The sequence below is a fragment of the Mus caroli genome, unplaced genomic scaffold (genome assembly GCF_978045245.1).
Source record: "Mus caroli unplaced genomic scaffold, Mus_caroli_1 scaffold_16, whole genome shotgun sequence".
NCBI classification, from domain to species: domain Eukaryota; kingdom Metazoa; phylum Chordata; class Mammalia; order Rodentia; family Muridae; genus Mus; species Mus caroli.
In genome coordinates this window covers 24,585,521-24,607,996 of record NW_028227271.1, presented here as the reverse complement: position 1 = coordinate 24,607,996, position 22,476 = coordinate 24,585,521, and the positions used below count along the sequence as shown (strand labels likewise).

General features: G+C 39.2%; 1 protein-coding gene across 1 annotated transcript in view; it reads right to left on the bottom strand.

Moving 5' to 3' along the window:
* Positions 1-22,476, bottom strand: part of Dmc1 (DNA meiotic recombinase 1) — a 45,147-nt gene that overhangs the window by 15,172 nt on the left and 7,499 nt on the right. Inside the window, exons 5-12 of the mRNA XM_021183540.2 lie at positions 20,815-20,897; positions 17,534-17,586; positions 15,953-15,994; positions 13,044-13,116; positions 9,655-9,746; positions 9,099-9,172; positions 8,863-8,977; positions 8,311-8,371 (exon numbers count right to left, since the gene is read on the bottom strand). Coding sequence (XP_021039199.1) covers positions 8,311-8,371; positions 8,863-8,977; positions 9,099-9,172; positions 9,655-9,746; positions 13,044-13,116; positions 15,953-15,994; positions 17,534-17,586; positions 20,815-20,897 — 593 coding nt within the window. The remainder of the gene's footprint in view (positions 1-8,310; positions 8,372-8,862; positions 8,978-9,098; positions 9,173-9,654; positions 9,747-13,043; positions 13,117-15,952; positions 15,995-17,533; positions 17,587-20,814; positions 20,898-22,476) is intronic.

Here is a 22,476-nt window from a genome sequence, read left to right as displayed (position 1 = left end):
ATAAGAAAATGCTTTCATAAGATCAAGTGTACACTGGATGTGGTGGTGCACACTTTAAACACCAGAACTTGGGAGGCAGAGGCAGGCGGATCTCTCTGAGTGCAGGGTCAGGCTGGTCTTCAGAGTGAGCTCCAGAAGTACTTGTTATTGGTAAGGAATACATCTTTCCTGTCTGCTCCCAAAATATGCACATTAAAATAGTTTCCTCCCTCATCTTTTGAAATTGGAATTCTTGTTGAACTGAAATTGGTGCGGTGGGGTGGAGTAGGGTGGGGAGAGGTCAACCACATATTGAGACTGGCTTCATAGAAAGCACAGGAAGGTGGAAGGTACATCAGGGTCACATGAGAATTACGTAAGATTATACAGAAAAGCTTCTGGGGCATGGTGAGGAGTTAGTAAGTAGAAGATCTCTTCATTGAGGGGTGGGAGAATGAAGAGAAGAATGGGTTTCAAATAATCTAAACACTTTGCCTAAGATCACTATGTTAGTGACCATAAACACATTACTTCCTCATTTAAGTTGACAATGTTAAGTCATAGGTTGACATGCTTAATCAGTAAGTGATACATCCACAAGGCTGCAAATATTCTGGATGGCTTTTTGTTTAAGAATCACAGAAACAACAGAGGTCTGTGGTGACATCATGGTCTCTTTCGATGCTTATTGCCCTGGTGTGCAGCTCATCAGGCCCATCCTTTGATTTATATCTCTAGGATCCCTGGGCTGGGTTGTTCCAACCCTGAAGTCTGAATCTGTAGCCCTATCTAGGAGTCTCTGCTCTGCGGTATCATACAGCAGCTCCTTGCCTCTATAATTTTGTTCTTTTTTAATACGATGTGCCATCAAGTATAATGCATGGGATACAAGCCTCAATTATTGTCAGTGTACTTGGGGATCCATACCAATTATAGTGATATTTCTCTGACAGGCTCCAGGCGAGCTGAGCTTGGAGTTCCTCAACACCAAGAAACAAAGATATTTTCTTTAGGGGAGGGTTTCTAATAGCATTGGAGAGCCTTTAGTTTAAAACTGTCCCCATTTTTCATCTAGATGTGGTAATTTTGTGTTTTACACGAAGCATGTATTTAATCTGTACTGTTATAATTTAATATACGACAGAACATACTAATCACAGTGATCCTTGTTTCCTTACTGCTCGGCTAGGTGGAAGAGACTTCTCACAGCAGACGTACACTGCAAAAATCCTAGGCTTGGTTCCCTTGGCAGGCTCGCTCTCTGCTCAGCTCTCTTCACTGTAGACTGTGCTGTCTCCCTCTCCAGTTAGTTCCTTTCTAGCACCTCACAAGTCTCCCTTCACTGTCTCATCTGAGGAATCTCAACATGATTTTACTCTTTTTGAAACTTTTTACAAATACAAGAGAAAAGAACCTCTATCTGACCTAATTTCTTTTGCCTTGTAACTCAAGAGTGACAGTTGGGCCTCCTCAGTGCTCCCTCCCCACACCTGAAGAGAGAACAGTGCTCTTTAACTTGTACTGTTTTATCTGAATGCAACCCACTTCCTCCCTCTGAGCCAATGAGTCATTTTCTCTTTTTAAAGAGAGCCTTTAAAATCTTCCATTTCTTGTTAGTTTAAAATTAATCTCTTTGCGAAGTACTTCATGTCCTGTATACAAAAGACACTCCATAGAGAAAAGATTGCTTTAAGCCTTCAGGGACTACACTACAGATGATGTGATAGGGGACATACCAAGATGTTAAAGTACTGAATTAAATAGCTAAACAAATACCATTTATCTTTCTCTTTTATTGAGACAAAGGTTTTTGTTGTTTTAGTTTGCTAATGAATTCGCAGACTCTCATTACCTAGTAGGTTTTCGATAATATTTGAACTAATGAATAGTTAGTTTTCTCCTCAATCTTTTTTTTTTGAAAGTGAGGAGTTGAACCTAAGGTTAACCACACATCCTACCACTAAGCTATACTCTTAGTTCTCTCAGTATTTTAACTTTCTTTTGACTATTTACATAGTTGGTTTTGTTCCACATTAGTTTTTTTTTCCCTTTAGCTAAGTAGAGAATACTCATAAAAAGAATTGAAGGGTGAAAGATAAATCGAAATGCAAAAGATGCAGCAGTATGCTAAGGCAAGATTTTAAATGACTAAAGATGGCTGGAGAGACAGCTTGGTGACAAAGACCATTGGCTGCTTTTGCAGAAGACCCGAATTTGGTTCCCAGCACTCACATGGTGGCAAACAACTACCTGCAACTCCAGTTCCAGGGGATCTGGTGCTGTCTTCTGGCTCCACCTGGCACCACCTGGCCCCAAGGATACATGTGCTGCACATACTTACGTGCAGGCACTCAAACATACACATTAAATAAAAATAAATGGATAAATAAATAAGTGCCTAAAGAGAGGCACATTCATTTCAACACAACTTAGAGAAGTTTGCACTAATGTTATTAAGTATCTGCTAGTATATATGTTTATGTCTCATTTATATGCACATAATAGAAGAATTCCCTTGGTTTAAAGTAAAATCACTTTGTCTTGCAACATTGGAGTAGTGGTGAATTTAGTCAAGAATTATTGACAGTTGCTAAAATAAATGGTGAAAGCTGATTGCAAAACATGTTATCACATGGTGTGAGCATCACAAACAGATTACTCAATTCCGAGGAGATGTTTTTGTGGCTTTACTAATGAAGAACTCTTACAAACAACATTTCTCTCAAATGGTAGTTGGCTGAAATTTTTTTTTAATTTTTAATATTTTTATTACATATTTTCCTCAATTACATTTCCAATGCTATCCCAAAAGTCCCCCATAGCGCCCCCCACTTCCCTACCCACCCATTCCCATTCTTTTGGCCCTGGCATTCCCCTATATTGGGGCATATAAAGTTTGCAAGTCCAATGGGCCTCTCTTTCCATTGATGGCCGACTAGGTCATCTTTCGATACATATGCAGCTAGAGACAAGAGCTCCGGGGTTCTGGTTAGTACATCATGTTGTTCCAACAATAGGGTTGCAGATCCCTTTAGCTCCTTGGGTACTTTCTCTAGCTTCTCCATTGGGAGCCCTGTGATACATCCAATAGCTGACTGTGAACATCCACTCCTGTGTTTGCTAGGCCCCGGCATCGTCTCACAAGAGACAGCTATATTTGGGTCCTTTCAGCAAAATCTTGCTAGTGTATGCAATGGTGTCAGCGTTTAGAAGCTGATTATGGGATGGATCCCTGGATGCGGCAGTCTCTAAATGGTCCATCCTTTCATCACAGCTACGAACTTTGTCTCTGTAACTCCTTCCCTGGGTGTTTTGTTCCCAATTCTAAGAAGGTGCACAGTGTCCACACTTTGGTCTTCATTCTTCTTGAGTTTCATGCGTTTAGCAAATTGTATCTTATATCTTGGGTATCCTAAGTTTTGGGCTAATATCCACTTATCAGTGAATACATATTGTGTGAGTTCTTTTGTGATTGTGTTACTTCACTCAAGATGATGCCCTCCAGGTCCATCCATTTGGCTAGGAATTTCATAAATTCATTCTTTTTAATAGCTGAGTAGTACTGGCTGAAATTTTTTAATAGCCCTGGGTGTGAGAATTCTGTATGTCTGTGGGTGACTCTCACAGGCTCTTTTTTCATTTTTAAGAATTATTTATTTATGGTTTTTTTGTTGTTGGTTTTTGGTTTTTTGTTTTGTTTTTTGAGACAGGGTTTCTCTGTATAGCCCTGGCTGTCCTGGAACTCACTTTGTAGACCAGGTTGGCCTTGAATTCAGAAATCCATCTGCCTCTGCCTCCCAAATGCTGGGATTAAAGGCGTGCACCACCACTACCCAGAGAATTGTAGTATGTGAGTATACTGTTGCTGTCTTCAGACACACCAGAAGAGGGCATATGTTGTCATTACAGATGGTTGTGAGCCACCATGTATGGGTACTTGGAATTGAACCCAGGTACTCTGAAAGAGCAGTCAGTGCTCTTAACCACCAAGCCACCTCTCCAGCCCAGTTGGCTGGATTTTTTGGTTTTTGTTTTTTTGTTTTTCTATGTTTTAGACACGGTCTCATTACATAGATGAGCCAGCTGACCTTGAACTTATAAAGATCTATTCGTTTCCTCCTAAGTGCTTGGATTAAAGGTATGCATCACCATACTTGACTCAAAAATCTTGGGTGTTTTGTTTTGGTTTTGGGGTTTTTTTTTTGTTTTGTTTTGTTTTGTTTTTGTTTTTGTTTTTTTGGTTTTTTTGAGACAGGGTCTCACTGTACAGGTTTATCTGGCCTGGAATTTGCTATGTAAGATGGCTGGCCTCAAACTCATAGAGATCTGCCTACTTCTGCCTTTTGAGTGCTAGGTTTATAGGTGTGTACCACCATGCTTGGTCAAATTTAACATCTTAATAATGGGGTAAACTGCCATGTTGTGCCTTCTAACATGACACACTGAGAAGGGTCTAATATCACTTATGAAGTTTTCCTATCAAAAGCATTTTACATTTAAAATAATGAGAAAAACAGTCAGGGCTGGCTAGATGGCTCAGCAAATAAAGTCCCTGCCACAAAGCCTGACAGAGTTTAATATGCAGAATCCACATGGGGAAAGAGAGAGCTTACTTCTGCAGGTTGTGTCTGTGTGTGTGTGTATGTGTACAAGTTGTGTCTGTGTGTGTGTGTGTGTGTGTGTGTGTATGTGTACAAGTTGTGTCTGTGTGTGTGTGTGTGTGTGTATGTGTACAAGCTGTGTCTGTGTGTGTGTGTGTGTGTATGTGTACAAGTTGTGTCTGTGTGTGTGTGTGTATGTGTACAAGTTGTGTCTGTGTGTGTGTGTGTTTATGTGTACATAAGTCAAAAAAGTTTTAAAAAATTTTTAAGCAACTTCAAATTGAAAGATATTGAAAATAGCTGGCTTGCTGTTCAAAAATATTGTCACAAAGGGCTGGAGAGATGGCTCATTAGCTAAGAATGAATACTGCTCTTGAAAAGGACCTGAATTCTGTTCCTGACACCCATGTTGTAGGCTCATAAGCCTCCTGTAGGATCCCACACCCCCTTCTGGACTCCATAAGCACCTGCACTCTCATGTACACATGCCCACACACAGACATACACATATGCATGTGATTCAAAGATAAACCTTAAAAAAATTAAACCAACTATCACTGTCATAAAAGTATAACAAGACTGAGGAGCTATTTTGATTAAAGGACTATAGAGACTCACCAAGTACATATATAGCATGCCCTCTGTTGAGGATCATGAGCCTAAAACAAGTCTTCACAATTATAATGAACATTATCAGAACAACTACAGAAAGTTGGATATTAGATAGCATCTTGTTGATGTTAAACAGCATGTGTTAATGTGATTATGAAGGGGAATGTTCTTGCTCTTAGAAGACATATACTGAAGAATTAAGTGATAAAATGTTAATGTCTACAAATAATACTCAACAATCAGAAAAAAAAACCAGACAATTCTCAAATGGTTCACACAAATAGGATATATGTCAATATTTCTCAGCACATGACTGTGAGTATGTACATAGAAAAAAGATTTCACAGATACGCATGTTAGCGTGCGTATACATAAGAGAATGTCTTAGTGTTTTATTGCTGTGATGAGACACCATGAGCACAGCAACTCTTATAAAGGAAAACAATTGGGATTGGCTTACAGGTTCAGAGGTTTAATTTATTAATATCATGGCGGGAAAATGGTGACATGCAGGCGGACATGGTGCTGAAGAAAGAAGTTGAGAGTTCAATGTCTTGGTCTACAGGCACCAGGAGACTGTGTTCCACACTGGGCATATCTTGAGCATAGGAAACCTCAAAGCCTTCCATCACAGTGATACACTTCCTCAAACAAGGCCAGACATACTCCAACAAGGCCACACCTCCTAATAGTGCCACTCTTATTGCCAAGCATTCAAACTTAAGTCTATGGGAGCCATAACTATTCAAACCACCACACAGACGGGGGAGGGAGGGAAGAAGGAGGGAGAGGGAGAGAAAGAGGAAAAAGAAGAGAAGGAGGAGGAAGAAGTGGAGGGAAGAGAAAGAGTGTGTGTCCCAAGGATACAATAACCATTGGTAAACCTAAGTGAATGCAGCATGTACATTATGCTAATGTGAAGTTTTTCTCTGGTTAAAAAGTTGTCTGAAAACCAGTCAGAATGGCTAGGATCAAAAATTCAGGTGACAGCAGATGCTGGTGAGGATGTAGAGAAAGAGGAACACTCCTCCATTGCTGTGGGATTGCAAGCTTGTACAACCACTCTGGAAATCAGTCTGGTGGTTCCTCAGAAAACTGGACATAGTACTACCGGTAGATCCAGCAATACCTCTCCTGGGCATATACCCAGAAGATGTTCCAACTGGTAATAATGACACATGCTCTACTATGTTCATAGCAGCCTTATTTATAGTAGCCAGAAGCTGGAAAGAACCCAGATGTCCCTCAACAGAGGAATGGATACAGAAAAATGTGGTACATTTAAACAATGGAGTACTACTCAGCTATTAAAAACAATTAATTTATGAAATTCTTGGGCAAATGGATGTATCTGGAGGATATCATCCTGAGTGAGGTAACCCAATCACAAAAGAAGTCACTTGATATGCACTCACTGATAAGTGGATATTAGCCCAGAAACCTAGAATACCCAAGATACAACTTCCAAAACACAAGAATATCAAGAAGGAAGACCAACTCGTGGATACTTCATTCCTCTCTAGAATAGGGAATAAAATATCCATGGAAGGAGTTGCAGAGACAAAGTTTGGAGCTAAGATGAAAGGATGGACCATCCAGAGACTGCCCCACCCGGGGGTCCATCCCATAATCAGCCACCAAACCCAGACACTATTGCATATGCCAGCAAGATTTTGCTGAAAGGACCCTGATATAGCTGTCTCCTGTGAGGCTTTGCCAGTGCCTGGCAAATACAGAAGTGGATGCTCACAGTCATCTATAGGATGTAACACAGGGCCCCCAATGTAGGAGCTAAAGAAAGTACCCAAGAGCTGAAAGGGTCGGCAACTCTATAGGTGTAACAACAATATGAACTAATCAATACCCCCAGAACTCGTGTCTCTAGCTGCATATGTAGCAGAAGATGGCCTAGTTGGCCATCACTGGGAAGAGAGGCCCCTTTGTCTAGCAAACTTTATATGCCCCAGTACAGGGGAATGCCAGGGCCAAGAAGTGGGAGTAAGTGGGTAGGAGAGCAGGGCAGGGGGAGGGTATAGGGGACTTTTGGGATAGCATTTGAAATGTAAATGAAGAAAATATCTAATAAAAAAATTTAAAAAAAAATTGTCTGAGTAAAATGTAGAAAAGCTTTTGAAAGTTATTATGAACTCAGGGCTATTCAACTCATACCCAAACCTTCTGGATAGTGATCCAAACGTTCTTTGAATGTTATGCTTTCACAATCTTATTTTAGTTCTCTGTGTTTTCTATTCCTTGCTGTCTTTCAGAGAACCATTGTACTCTTGTATGTGGGCAAATACTTCAGTAAATTCTGAATATGCTTTGTATGACTGACATTGTTTCCATGAGCAGCAGACTTCTCTTGTGTTTTTTTCAAAAAGATTTCTCTTGTATCTATCTAATCAAAAGCCGATTTTTGTTTTTAATATAACAGCCTCTCAATGTTTCTAGAATGTAAGCTTTTAATTATTAAGATAATTTTCTTTTCTTTTCTTTTTGATTATTTTACATGTATGAGTATTTTGCTTTTACGTATGTATGTATGTATGTATGTATGTACACCACGTACATGCCTGGTGCTTGCAGAAGTCAGAAGGGGTTGGACTCCCTGGGACTGGCATTATGAATAGTTGTGAGCCACCACCATAGGTGCTGGGATTCAAACCCAGGCCTTCTGCAAGAACAGTGTTTTAAACTGCTGCACCGTTTTTCAAACCCCTAAGATCTTTGTCTTATTGTCTTTCAATACCCCTTTGTCTTAGACCAGAATGGGGCCCCTAGTTACTGATTAAAATGCTGCTTTACTCTCTAAGGAATACAGAAAAAAATAGGTCCTAAGTAACAAATAAATGCCATGTGCAGTTATGAAGCGACAGCACACTGTATAATGAAGTGATCTACAATACATGTGCCCATATCAAGGCTGATTATTATTGCTGCTGTTCTGAGATGAAGCTTCACAACATCACCCAATCTGATTTTGAATTCACCATCCACCTAGGATCATCCCCCAAGTGCTAGGATAACACCGTGCAGAAGGTTGGCTATTTCTAAGTGATTTTATTCTATACAGTAATCTTTTAATAGTAACCTCTGTAAATACAAAACAATGGCTTACGTCATAGTTGCTCCTGGATCTGCAGTCATTTGATTGGTCACAAAAACAGCAACATTATATTCTGCATCAAAAAATAAAATTAAGAAACTAAGAGAAGGGCAATAACACCACAAGGTTCATTGTTTGGACTTCAGTTTGGGAACATCCCTCCATGAGTTCACTTTTATAAACAAGCTCTGGTCCTATTGGGTTTTGTTTTGTTTTGTTTTGAGACAGGGTTTCTCTGTGTAGCTCTGGCTGTCCTGGAACCTGCTCTGTAGACCAGACTAGCCTCAAATCAGAGATCTTCCTGCTTCAGCCTCCTAAGTGCTGGGATTAAAGTGTGTGCCATCATGCCCAGTTTATTGTTTTCATTAATAATAAAAACTATTAAAGTCATCATTGTTACTATTTCTAGCAGAATCACTTTTAGTTTAAATAATTGTATTCTCATAGAAGTAATTTAAAAATGTTATGCTTCTGACATCCTTCTGAGCTTCTCCGCAAAGCATGCTATAGCAAACAGAGTAAACAGATGCAATGTGACAGCGCCATTTTATTTTAAAGATCTACCTTCTGAGATTTTTTGGAGTCGTGACAACATCTGGGCCAATTTTTGCTGGCGTTCAGCCAATTCCCCACGGCCACTGAAATCCACTCGAAAAAGTGCCATTATTGAGTCAACGATCTACATTGGAGTAACATAAAACCAAATACACATTTTTAAATTGAAGGAAGATGCCTATTTAAGCAGAATAGAATAATATGCTAAATAGCTCTACCAGTGAACATTATTTAAAAACTCATACCAATAGTTTGAAAATGCCAGCTTCTTCATGAAACTTGGCTGCCACATAGTCAAGTAGCTCCATCTGATGCTCACCTGGTGGGAAAGAGAGAAAATGTCATAAAAGCTGGGAGCAGAGGCTGTGCTCGTGTGTGACTTTGGGTGCCAGGCAGACAGATCTCTTCTTTTCCCCTGACTATTTATCACTTTAGTACATAGGACTGCAAATTCTGCTTGACCATATGTGGCAAACAGTAGCTTAGACAAAAAGATATTGTTCTAAGGAGCTTTAGTTCAGTGCTATACTACATACCTAGAGTATGAGAAACCTTGGGTTCAATGACAGCATCAAGTAGGAAAAATAGCTGACTGTTACTCTGCATTTCAGAGACAACAAATAAAAAATCTGAAGGCATATGAGTACCTTGAGAACTGAACAGATGATAATATTTGAAGACTAATTTGTAAAACTTTTAAATAAAACAGGGAAAACAGGTGTAAATGTTGTATCGTCAAATGGTAAACTAGTGTTGCAGACCTTCCCATAACCCAAGCATGCAACTGCACAGGGCTCTTACTAGTATAGGCACGAGCATAGAGCACGTTGTCCAGTACTGCTTCATGGTCTACGTTGAAGCGGTCAGCAATGTCCCGAAGGCGATCTGGACGGCTGGGGTGTGCCAAGGTTAAGGATGCGATAAACCAATTCCAAAGAAAGTTTAGATAGCTACAAGAGGTAGCACTGTGAGCAAGTAAAGCAACTGAGGCATAAAGGCACATCTGCAAAGGCATCTGGATGCTGCTAATTACTTAAGAAACCGCCAGAGCTGTTTTTCATAACTGCTTCAAAACACCTTACATAATGGTAGGTGTCACAGATATGGTAAATCAGAAATTAAATATTAAGGTATACAATTTTTAAAATAAGTTTAGAATCTTGTTGTGATGTCCTCGTTTTATAAGGATATTGACAGAGTTTTGACAAATAATTTAGGATTATGCTACAGAATAGTTAAATAGAAAAACTAGAAACTAAGGTTTGTGAGTCTCTTTTGTTCTCAGCTCTACAAAAATAGACTGATTCCAGAACACTAATGTCATGAGTTATATTCAAGTCACTTCAAATTCTTCATTGGCTCAAAATGAAATAGTTTAGCATTCTACAAATAAAATGGAGCAAAAAAATTGATAAATTTAACCACATGAAGGGTCAAAAAATAACCTCAGGGGTCTAAAAGGGAAGGATCGAAGGAGGGTTTTTTTGTTTTGTTTTGACTTTTATACACCTTCTAAAGGAGGTGGTAGCTTTCTGAAATTAGAAAGTTCTGGTGGAGACAAATCCCTATACCCCCAAAGGTGGAAGATGCTGATAATCAATAACTGGTAAACTACAGAAAGCAATTCACTTTCTTTTCTGGTCCTTAGTGACTAACAATGTTACAAGTGAAATGAAGAAACAAGACCTGCCTGTCTGCAGTTTCATTTCACTCTTGTTTTCATTGCTCATAAAACACTATTAGCTGCTGGGAAGCAAGGCCATTCTTTTAAATTTTTATTTATTTACGTATTCATTTATTTCAGTTGGTTGGTTTGTTTTGAGACAAAGGTTTCTTTATGTAACCCTGGCTGTCCTAGAACTCACTCTGCAGACCAGGCTGGCCTCAAACTTGGAGATTTGCCTGCATGTGCCTCCTGAATGCTTTGATTAAAGGTGTGTACCACTACTGCTGGGTTTATCTTTCTTTCTTTTTTTTTTTTAACTCCATTGTTAGGTATTAAACCCCTTGTACATCCTAGGTAAGAGGCAACAAAAGTATTCATGTCAGCGTCTACAAACCATGGATTCTATCTGAACACAAATTTAAGAGTTGGGCTTACACTGAGGGGAAAAAAAAAATCAATCTATAAGTATATACTGTTGACCATACTAACTCATTAATAGTAGAAAGCTTTAAGAGTCATATGCCCTAGGTAAGCTTAAAACATACAAAGACAAAATAGACATGTAAGAAAAGTAACAAAAGACAGCAGTATAGATTGTGAAGCCCCAAGAGAATAACATAAAAGGTTTCCCTCCTGAATTTCCCTTTGCTCCTAACTATTGTCTTCCTGTCTTGATAAAATCCAGATTGCTAATCTGCAAGAGCCATTCCTCCCTCTCTGAGGTCCTTCTTTCTACACCTAGCTCAACTCTAGCTGCACCCCTCTTTCTAACAGCTCTAAACATCCTACCCTCCCTTTTCAATGTAGGAGGTTCCTTCAGAGACTTCTCATGCCCAGATTTCTCCACATGCTGAAATCTCTCTTGGCTTGTTTTTCTTTCACAGGAGTGTTTCTTATAATTATTTCTACAATAGTTCCGGAAGACCAAGATTTTCTGAATTGGGTAATCACAAAAAAATCAGAAAGATTAGGCCTTGATAGGAGATGCTTAACCACTTGTGTGATTCAGTAAGACTATGGCATGGAAATAGAGGGAACAAATCCCCTGTAGGATGGAAAGCAACAAATGGATTTCGGTATGACCAGCCAAGATGACTGACAGAAGAGAGCAAAGCACAGGCCCTTCAGACATGGAAACCAGTCTGTGTTTGCAACCCTGACCACCTTCCTGAAAGCAGTAATTAAGAAGGTAATCAAGCAAAACAAAAGCTCTGGGGACATGAGAAGCCTTGATGACAGTACAAAAACCTGTATAGCCCAAAGACTGTTAATGTACAACATTTTCCATTTTTTAACAACGAAGCACAGTTAGCAGGACTGGACCATTCCTCTCTCTTTGCCCCTAGTTATGACCATAGTGAGAAATAAGCCTGGTGAAGCAGGCTGGGCTTCACTGTCACTTGCTTAATGAAGCTGTGCGGATCTTACATCTTCTGAACCTGGTACCTCCTCAAATCAGTTTCCATCCAGTTTATACACTGCTTCCCTCACTTGCTGTTTCCTTGCAAGAGGCTTCCATCATCCCAGACTCCACTGTAAATGTTTCCTGGAACCAACTCCCAACTCCAGTGAGCTACCTCATTCTTTTACATTTCACACTCACTTGCCTTCTGAAGACTTCTTCCTTCCTCTGACTTTACTTTAGTTTTAGTCCTCTTCATAAATACAAACACACATCAAAGTTTTATCTACCCTCTCTAATTCATCTACATCTCTGACTCTCCCCTTTTCCCAGAATTTCCCATTGTCATTTGTGCAGTCTCATGCCCATCATGTTCAATACACTGCCAAGAAACATTGGTTGTCTTCAGTACCACTTCAGTCAGGACACGATTCTCAAGCTGCTTTCCTTTGTCTGCAGTTCCCTTGCTAATGTTTTCTGTTCTATTCTTTTTGTTCCTTTCATTTGCTTGATTTTTGAGACAAGGTTTCTCTGCATAGCCCTGGCTGCCCTGGAACTCAGAGATCAGCTTGCCCCTGCCTCCTGAGTGTGTACTACCACACCCAGATTTTCGTTCTTATTGCTTCGAACATAGATAAAAATCTCCTTTTTTCCTAGATTATTTAAAGAATATCTAATTGACACCCATCATCTAGTTTCAAAGTCCTTCATGTCTTAGACCCAAATCACCTTTCTGGATAACTATTCTAGAATAATTTTATATCAGTTGCACTGCCATGCCCTCTGCGACCCAAACAGCTCTGACCTTTTCCTTCTGTATGGTTAAGCTCTTCAGTCTTTCCCACTACTTAAGGCAAAATCTTTGGATATGAAGTTTTAAAAATGATTAAGATACAATTTTATCTCATGTATTTGTTTTGTCACTTTTCATCAAATTATGTATAGGTATAGATAAGCAAATCAAACAGTGATTCGAGCACTTGGTCAACACTGCTGTTCCCTTGGCTCTTGTCATTATCATTGGTTTCTAAGATCACTACAAAGCCCACCTATCAAGGCACTCTTTTGTAGTAATACTGTTTTATAATACTGCCTTAGGACTTGTTTAAATAAAAGGGTTACAAAGTATTTTCTGTATCAATGAAGATAATCTTTCCTCCTGAGTAGCCGCCTGTTCCTGGAAGTTGAGCTGTCACTAGGGAACAATAAAAAATTAATATTAACAGGAATGAACAAGCTTTGCAAAAATAAATATATAAGTAAACATTAGTTTTATGTTGGTTGCAACTCTAGTAAACTTAACAAAGAACAATGACCCAATGGCTTCTAAAAAGATTGCTGTAGCTCCACCTCAGTAACCAGAAGTAAACTAAGTGCCCTGCCAGGATGTGGTGGTTTGCATAGGAATGGCTCCCCTGGACTCCTGTGTCTGAATGCTTAGCTATAGGGAGTGGCACTATAGGAGGTGTGGCTTTGTTGGAGAAGTGAATCCGGGAGAGGTGGGCTTTGAGGTCATACATGCTCAAGCTACACCCAGTGTGGTACACAAATGCTTTCTGATGCCTGCAGATCCAAATGTAGAACTTTCAGCTCCAGCACTATATCTGCCTGCACACCATGCTTCATGCTATGATGATAATGGACTAAACCTCTGAAAATGGTAAGCCAGCCTCAATTAAGTATTTTCTTTTATAAGAGCTGCCATGATCGGTCGGGCGTGGTGGCGCACGCCTTTAATCCCAGCACTTGGGAGGCAGAGGCAGGCAGATTTCTGAGTTCGAGGCCAGCCTGGTCTACAAAGTGAGTTCCAGGACAGCCAGGGCCACACAGAGAAACCCTGTCTCGAAACAAACAAATAACAAACAAACAGAGTTGCCATGATCATGGTGTTTCTTCACAGCAATAAAACTAACTACGACTCAGGATAATAATAATTCAACTGAGAGTTTCAACATCTCTCACAATGGGAAATATTTGTTAAAGTCAATTCTCCCAAATAAGCAGAATTAGAATTTAAATGTTACTAATTTAACTTTCATAACATAAATATATAATTTATGCTAAATAACTTAGTTACCTTTCAATTGTTGTCAATATTTAAATGCATTTACTTTGTACATGTATGTATATATGTATGTATGTACTGTAGGTATTTCTACCTATTCCTATGTGTGTGTACATATATGTCCATATGCCTTTGCATCATATGCCCCTAAAATAAATACATACATAAGTAAAAATAATTGGGAGGTTTTAGTTGGTTGGTTTTTTTGAGATGTCTTACTATCTAGGTAGCTCTGGCTAAACTAAAACTTGCTGTGTAGACCAGGCTGACCTCAAACTCACAGTGATCTGCCTGCTCTGCCTCCCAGGTGCTGAGATTAAAGGCGTGCACCACCAGGCCTAGGGAGATACCATCTCTTACTGAACCTGGAACTTGCTGATTTTGTAGCCTGCTGGCCAGCAAAGCCCAGGAGTTATCCTGCCTCAGTCTCCCCAGCATTGGGATTATATGTATGTGTTGCAGTGCCCCAGCATTGTAAAAAGTGCTACAGATGCAAACTCAAGTCTTCACACTTATGTAGCACACACTTTCTCAACTGAGCCATTTCCCCAGCCCAAGCATTTGGTTTTCTTGTTTTCTGTTTTCTGTTTTTGTTTTGTTTTGTTTTTTAAGGCAGGTTCTCATGTATTCCAGACTGGCATCTAACCTACTTAATATGTAGCTAAGGATGACCTTGAACTCTGATCTACCTCTATATAAATATTATATAGGCTTAAGATGGTTTATATGGGGCTGGGGATAGAACCCAGTTCATGTATGCTAGACATCTTTATCAACTGAGCTATATCCCCAACTCATAGGTATTATCCTGCTGTAGTTTACATAGTTACTTCATACTACACACACACACACACACACACACACACACACGCACACACACATTATTTCACTTTTCAAAATTCCCCCAAGATTTGGCACTGTCATTATTTCAGTTTTACAGTGAAGACAATTAAGGGGTAAAACAACTTGCCCAGTTATCAGCTATCAGTGGTAGAGCTGAGGCCATTTGATTCTAGAATACAGTCTACTTTTAACTTTTTTCTTGTATGTTTGTGTGTTGTGTTAGCTTGTATATATCCATATTCACATGTGTTAGAGTAAACATCAGAACCTTTTAATCACTTTCCTTCATTCCTTTTACTTAAGTGAAAGAAATACAAATAAAATCTTTATTAATAAGGAATTTGTTTATTTTAGAAGAAAATTATATATTTACTTCTTTTAAAAATTTATTTTTGCCAGATGTGGTGGCGCATGCCTTTAATCCCAGCACCTGGGAGATGGAGCAGGCAGATGTCTCTGTGAGTTTGAGGTCAGCCTAGTCTACCACAAGTTTCAGTTTAGCCAGGGCTACCTAGATAGTAAGACATCTCAAAGAGACCAACCAACCAAAACCCCCAAATTATATTCCCTTGTGTTTATTTTAGGGGCTCATGATGCAAAGGCACATCTGTGAGGTCAGAGGACAACTTGCAGGAGATGACTCTCTCTCTTTCCACCATGGGGGTTCTAGGGATCAAGCTACGTTTCTCAGGCTTGGAGGCAAGTGCCTTGACCCACTGAGCCATCTTGATAGGCCCCAAATTTAATTTTACTCTTCTCTTTGGACAGAATTCACCCCAGACAGTATTCTAGCATTCAATAAATTTAATGTTTTTGCTGTGTTTTTTAAAAAGACAGAAAATCTAGACAGGATGAAGTTGACCCACTGGGTGCCCCTGCCAATCCAGTCATAAACCACTTACCTTCTCTGTACTTCCACTCAGCTGTCCTAGTACAGGACTGACAAGACGACCTCAACACACATTCCAAAACCATCTGTAACAATTGTCTGTGTGCTCAACCTCTTGAGATTTTGTTTCCTTGAAAAATGGCTAAGACTTTAGCATACAACCATGTAAAGTGCAGCTCTAGTCAGTGAATGCTCTACCACTGCTGTATTGCTGATTTTAGTATGTGTTCTTACCACAGAGGGTATGAGACAGCTGAGTTTTTCCAGTACGAAATTCTGTGAAATTTAGAAAAAGGAACGTTTAGAAGTTTTATTATTTAGATACTTTCACTAAACAAACAAGCAAAAATAGCACTGCATAGGGTTAGGAATGTTGCTTAGTGGTAGAACACTTGTCTAAAAGCCCAAGGTACCAGATTCAATCTCCAGTACTCCACAAGAGATCTCACTGAGGACCTCCTGTCACAAAAGGATACTACATGTATGAATACCAAAAGTGAGAGACAAAAAAAATTCATCCTCCCCAACAAAACTGTTTAGGATTCACACCTGACCACAGGAAGGACAGCTAGGCTCCCTCACTGTGCTGAGACCCTCAAGGAAAAGCTGATGTGATCCTGAATAGTGGCATCCCTAGTAGCCATCAGAAGCAAATGTTCTCCATAGGAAAACTTCCCTACTAATCACTTGGGTCCACTGAGTTTAAATTTTTAAAAAGCTCGTAAGCGGCCTGGAGAAATAGATGGCTCAGAGGTTGAGATCACTGACTGCTCTTCCAGAGGTCCCGAGTTCAATTCCCAGCAGCCTTATGGTAGCTAACAACGATCTATAATGAGATCTGGTGCCCTCTTCTGATGTGTAGGCAGGATACTATGTATATAATAAATAAATAAATAAATAAATAAATAAATAAATAAATAATCTTCTTTAAATAAGCTTATAAGCAATATATAATAAAAGAAATTGCTAATATTGAGTCAGTAGAAATAATAGAAACCAAATTTACTTCAAGTCAACAGAGATAGTAACAAAAAACATTTGGTTTTCTTTTTAATATTTATCTAATGTATGTGAGTACACTGAAGCTGTCTTCAGACGCACCAGAAGAGGGCATCGGATGCCATTACAGATGGTTGTGAGCCACCATGTGGTTGCTGGGAATTGAACTCAGGACCTCTGGAAGAGCAGTCAGTGCTCTTAACCACTGAGCCATCTCTCCAGCTTCCAACAATTGGTTTTCTAAGACTATAAATATTGGATTGTCAAGATTCATCATGTAAAACAGCAGTGCATGGATTATTTGTAAAAATACAGTATATAAGCTAGGTGTGGTGATGCAGGCCTTTAATATTTGCACTTGGGAGGCAGAGTTACAGGCTAGTCAGGGCCACACCATAAGACCCTGTATGTGTTCACACACACACACACACACACACACACACACACACACACACACACAGAGCATGCACTCGTGTACACATCAAATCATATATGCTATAAACTGAGAAAAATCTATTTTCTATATTCATGTAATATGTATTGCCTAAAAAAAAAAAAAGAACAACCTTACTATTTGATTACCTTTTGAGGGAATAAGAAAAAATTCAATTTCTTTATATAGTAACCAGAGATAAGAGGAAGAAAAATGTCAATAAGAAATATGCTAATGTTTATATGTATTTTTATTTTAGCTTGGAATGATCCTGCATTATAATAATTGACACTTTATCAAAAGTTCACAAATAGGAACTTATTTATTATTTTTCATAGACATACATATATCATTCCACAGAAAACTATTAAGGTTCTACCTACCTCCAAAAGCTTCTGTAATTGCCATACTTTCAATGCCACCTCCTAGTAATTTACTGAAAACAGATGTAAAGTATTGGTGACAGAGTATAAATACACATATCAAGAAAGATGTATAGGTGGAACAACATTATGAACTAACCAGTACCCCGGAGCTCTTGACTCTAGCTGCATATGTATCAAAAGATGGCCTAGTCGGCCATCACTGGAAAAAGAGGCCCATTGGACTTGCAAACTTTATATGCTCCAGTACAGGGGAACACCAGGGCCAAAAAGTGGGGGGAGGTAATGGGGGACTTTTGGGATAGCACTGGAAATGTAAATGAGGAAAATACCTAATTAAAAAAAAAGAATTTAAAAAGAAAGAAAGAAAGAAAAGAAAGAAAGAAAGAAAGAAAGAAAGAAAGAAAGAAAGAAAGAAAGAAAGAAAGAAAGAAAGAAAGAAAGAGGCCTGGGTATAATGGCCACACATGTCTAATATCAGTACTAAAGAGGCAGAGGCAGGGGGACTTTGTTAGTTCAAGGTCTACATAGTGAGTTCTAGGACAGCCAGGACTATGTCTCAAAAAACAAACAAAGGAGATGAGATTTGTATAATTAGTAACATATTATTTGTCTATCTATACAAGAAGAAGAGGAATTCATAGTTGAAAGAAATGACACTATTTACATCACAGGTTCTACTGTGGAAGGGCAGGCAGATGAACAAAGCAATTTATAAGCCCTGTTCTTACTTCTGAGTACCAAGAGCAAGTAAGTCAGTAAGGTATTATGTCCATTATTTTTTTGAATTGGTATTAAAAGATTTGTTTTGTTTTGTGGTTCTTGGGATAAAATCAGGCTTTTGTACATGCTAAGAAAGACTGAAATACACACAATGTAATTGTCTTGTTACTAATCAAATTTCTCAAATTGTACATAGATAATATTTCTAAAAGTTAATTAAATATTCAATATTCTTTGAGACATGGTCTCTCTATATAGTCCAGGCTTGTCTGGAACTCATTATATAGATCAGGCTATACTTGAACTCATAGAAATCCACCTGCCTCTGTCTCCTGAGTGCTGGGATTAAAAGTGTGAGTTATAAGCCACCATGTCAGTGCTGGGTACCAAACCTAGCCCTCTGCAAGAGCAGCTCTTTACCACTGAGCCATCTCTCTAACCCCTTTTCTTAATTGAAATCAGCAGAGTCCTCATTAAGTTTGTGGATAACCTCCAAAATGCTTCAATTTGAATTTAAATTGCTGTCTTACTTAGACAAATATAAATCTATTCTCTTAAGGCTTTGTCTGATTTGTGATTGCATCCCCAAAGACATGCTAAAAGAAACTACAAAGGCTTTTTAAGTATTCCTACTAGGTCTCAGTACAGCAACACATACTTACTGCATTTAATGAATGGATGAATGAGATCATAACTTCTTTAGTTCTCCTCATAGAGAACATTAAATGCACTAAAACATTGTCTTACCAATTAAATATATGCTGTCAAAACCTGGAAGTTGTTCTTCTACCTGCTAACATTCTATGTAATATCTTTCTCAGTTAGGGTTTCTACTGCTATCATAAAACACCATGACCAAAAGCAATTTGGGGAGGAAAGAGTTTACTTCATCTTTTAACTCCTCCCAACTCCTTTCTGTCTGTCTTTTTGAGGTAGGGTCTTTCTGTGTAACTCTGCCTGTCCTGGAACTCACTATGTAGATCAGGTTAACTCTGAATTCTGAGATCCTCCTGACTCTGCCTCCCCTGTACTAGTCATTCATAAGATAGTTGGGAAATTGAGCTCTCTGGGAAGATAACTGACAACAAGGAATTAATAGTTTTAGGTACAGTGGTGATGTGATGGTGTTAAAAATGAGTGTGCAGCTGGGCAGTGGTGGTGCACGCCTTTAATCCCAGCACTTGGGAGGCAGAGGCAGGTGAATTTCTGAGTTCAAGGCCAGCCTGGTCTACAGAGTGAGTTCCAGGACAGGCAGAGCTATACAGAGAAACCCTGTCTCGAAAAACCAATAATAATAATAATAATAAAAATGAGTGTGCACTTACCATTCATTTGGGTCTAATAAGTAGCTTAGACTTTGCAGACTTCAGCCTTTGGTCCTAAATCTGTCCGTCTTGCAAGTCTTTTATTTGTGATCTGCAGTTTCCTGATCTTCACACCTAAAACCTAGGCATCACCTTTGGTAACCACCACTATACCCTAATTATACTATATTAACAAGCCCTGCCTGTTCTGCTATTAAAAAGTAAACCACCTAGTTTCTTTCATAAATATATTAAAAGTATAGGCTGGGGGGGGGGGGGCAGAGAAGAGCTATGCCTGGGAGAAAAATCTATAAATTAACTATTATTAAAAAAAAAACAAAAACAAAAACAACTAAACTCAGTTGCCCCAGCTGCTTGGAAGCAGAAAGATCACTTGAGCTGCTATATTTAACAGCCAGGAGAATCTAATAAAACCTAGTTTTAAAAAAAGATGAAATATTTGGGGGAAAACATATTACGCCAATTTGGGGGAAATGACAATACATGTCAGAAATCTTAAGAATAAATGAAAAGGGACTGCTGAGGCAAAAGACCTGTAAGACCTAAGAAAATGGTTTCTTCTAAAATATTCAATTTAACAACTGATTCTTAAATAAACCCAAATTGTGGAATGAAATTTTCGTCATTAATGAAGATGGAGGGAAAGGAAATGTAAACAGTTTTTCAGGTCATAGACAAATAAATGCTAAATCAGAAATGACTCATGAGTGTGAGTTCCTTGTAAGAAATGTAATCTGGCTGGGCAATGGTGGGCGAGCGCCTTTAATCCCAGCACTTGGGAGGCAGAGGCAGGCGGATTTCTGAGTTCGAGGCCAGCCTGGTCTACAGAGTGAGTTCCAGGACAGCCAGGGCTACACAGAGAAACCCCGTCTAGAAAAACTAAAAGAAAGAAAGAAAGAAAGAAAGAAAGAAAGAAAGAAAGAAAGAAGGAAGGAAGGAAGGAGAGAGAGAGAGAGAGAGAGAGAGAGAGAGAGAGAGAGAGAGAAAGAAAGAAAGAAAGAAAGAAAGAAAGAAAGAAAGAAAGAAAGAAAGAAAGAAAGAAAGAAAGAAAGAAATGTAATCTGTTCCCTAAAGCAGCCTGGAATTTGCCTCACGTTCATTTTGGAACAAACACTGCAAACTCCTTCAAAGGAGGAAGCTACTTCTACCTACAATAGAAATCATGATGAGATTCAGGAAAAGAAACATGGACTCCAAAGGTTGTACTTAGTGGTGATGAAAACAGATACACACTCAAATTCCTGGCTCCCAGTAGTGATATGGAATACCATCTTCCTCTTTTCACTGTACTGAAATGCAGTTAGGAATCCTGGTTCCTAAAGAAAGACAATGGAGAGATTAAAAAACAGTCTAAGATGATTGGAATGCTAAGCGCCTCCCAGCAATACATGTATCAAGGTCATCATTTGTGCATGCTCTTCTTTGAAAAGTGTATCAGAACATGGGCAGAAACCTAGGCTTGGGGCTGGAGAAATGACTCAGTAATTAAGAGCTCTTGTTCCTTTTCCAGAGGACCTGGGTTCAGTTCCTAGCATCCACATGGTAGCTCACAACCATCTGTAACATCAAAAGCCATCTTCTGTTCTGCACAGACACTGCGCGCGCGCGCACACACACACACACACACACACACACAGTATACACACATACACTCACACAAAACACTCAAACACATAAAATAAAAATCTTAAAAAAAATTTTTTTTTAAAAAAGCCCTTAGAGTCATCTCACATTCTCATTACATCACATGATAAAGGGTACTTCACACAATTCAGCATGGATCTAATATAGATACTAATATTGTGTCTGTAGAGTATTGTCTTGAAGAATAAATGGAAAAGGTTCATAGCACAAAACAAGACAGCATTTTACTGAATGATTCAATTGATCTCATTCAATAGCATCCTTTTCCCCTGAGCTCTAGACATTTCAAGGATCCCAGAAATTGTAGTTTTCACTATTCATGTCTTTTCATAGCAGATGCATCCTTATTTGCTGAATTAACAAGCTACAGCTGATGTAGTGATGAACAGTGAAAACAGACACAAATGCAGTTAATTCTTTTTCTTTGTTGGCCCATGCTTTTTGTTTGTTTTGTTTTTTGTTTTTGTTGTTTTCGAGATAGGGTTTCTCTGTATAGCCCTGGCTGTCCTGGAACTCACTCTGTAGACCAGGCTGGCCTCGAACTCAGAAATCCGCCTGCTTCTGCCTCCTAAGTGCTGGGATTAAAGGTGTGCGCCACCACGCCCAGGACTGGCCCATGCTCTTAACAGTAGTTCTTATACTTTGAAGAACTTGGGGTAGGGAAGACTAAGCCCAGGCCCAGCTTTAGCAAAGAAAGGATAAAACTATGGATGTATAAAAGCTGTTCTTTTGTTTTTCCTTGAATAATGAAATTTATGGCTTGGAAGATGGCTTACTGAGGAAGAACACTTGCTATTCAGGCAAGAAAGCCTGAGTTGAAATTCCCAGCAGCTAAGTAAAAAGTTAGGTATGGCTGTTTGTGTTTGTAATCTCAGCCCTGGGGAATGGAGAGAGGTGGTTCCCGGGAGCTCAACTAGCCAGCCAGCCTACCAAAACTAGGCCTCAGATTCTATAAGACATCTTGTCTCAAAAACAAGGTGGAGAGGAATAGAGGAAGACATTGGATGCCTCTGAATACACAAGCATAAGCACATGTACATATAACACACACACTCATGAAATTTAGGGGCTGGGGAGATAGTTCAGTCAATAAATGTTTGCTTTGCAAGCACAAACACTTAAGTTTAGTCTCCAGAACTCATGTAAAGAAAGAAGTAAGTTAGCCAGGAGGTAGTGCACACTTTTAATCCCAGCACTGGGGGTAGAGGGGGCTGTCGGGGGAGGGGGCAGGAGAATCTCTGTAAGTTTGAG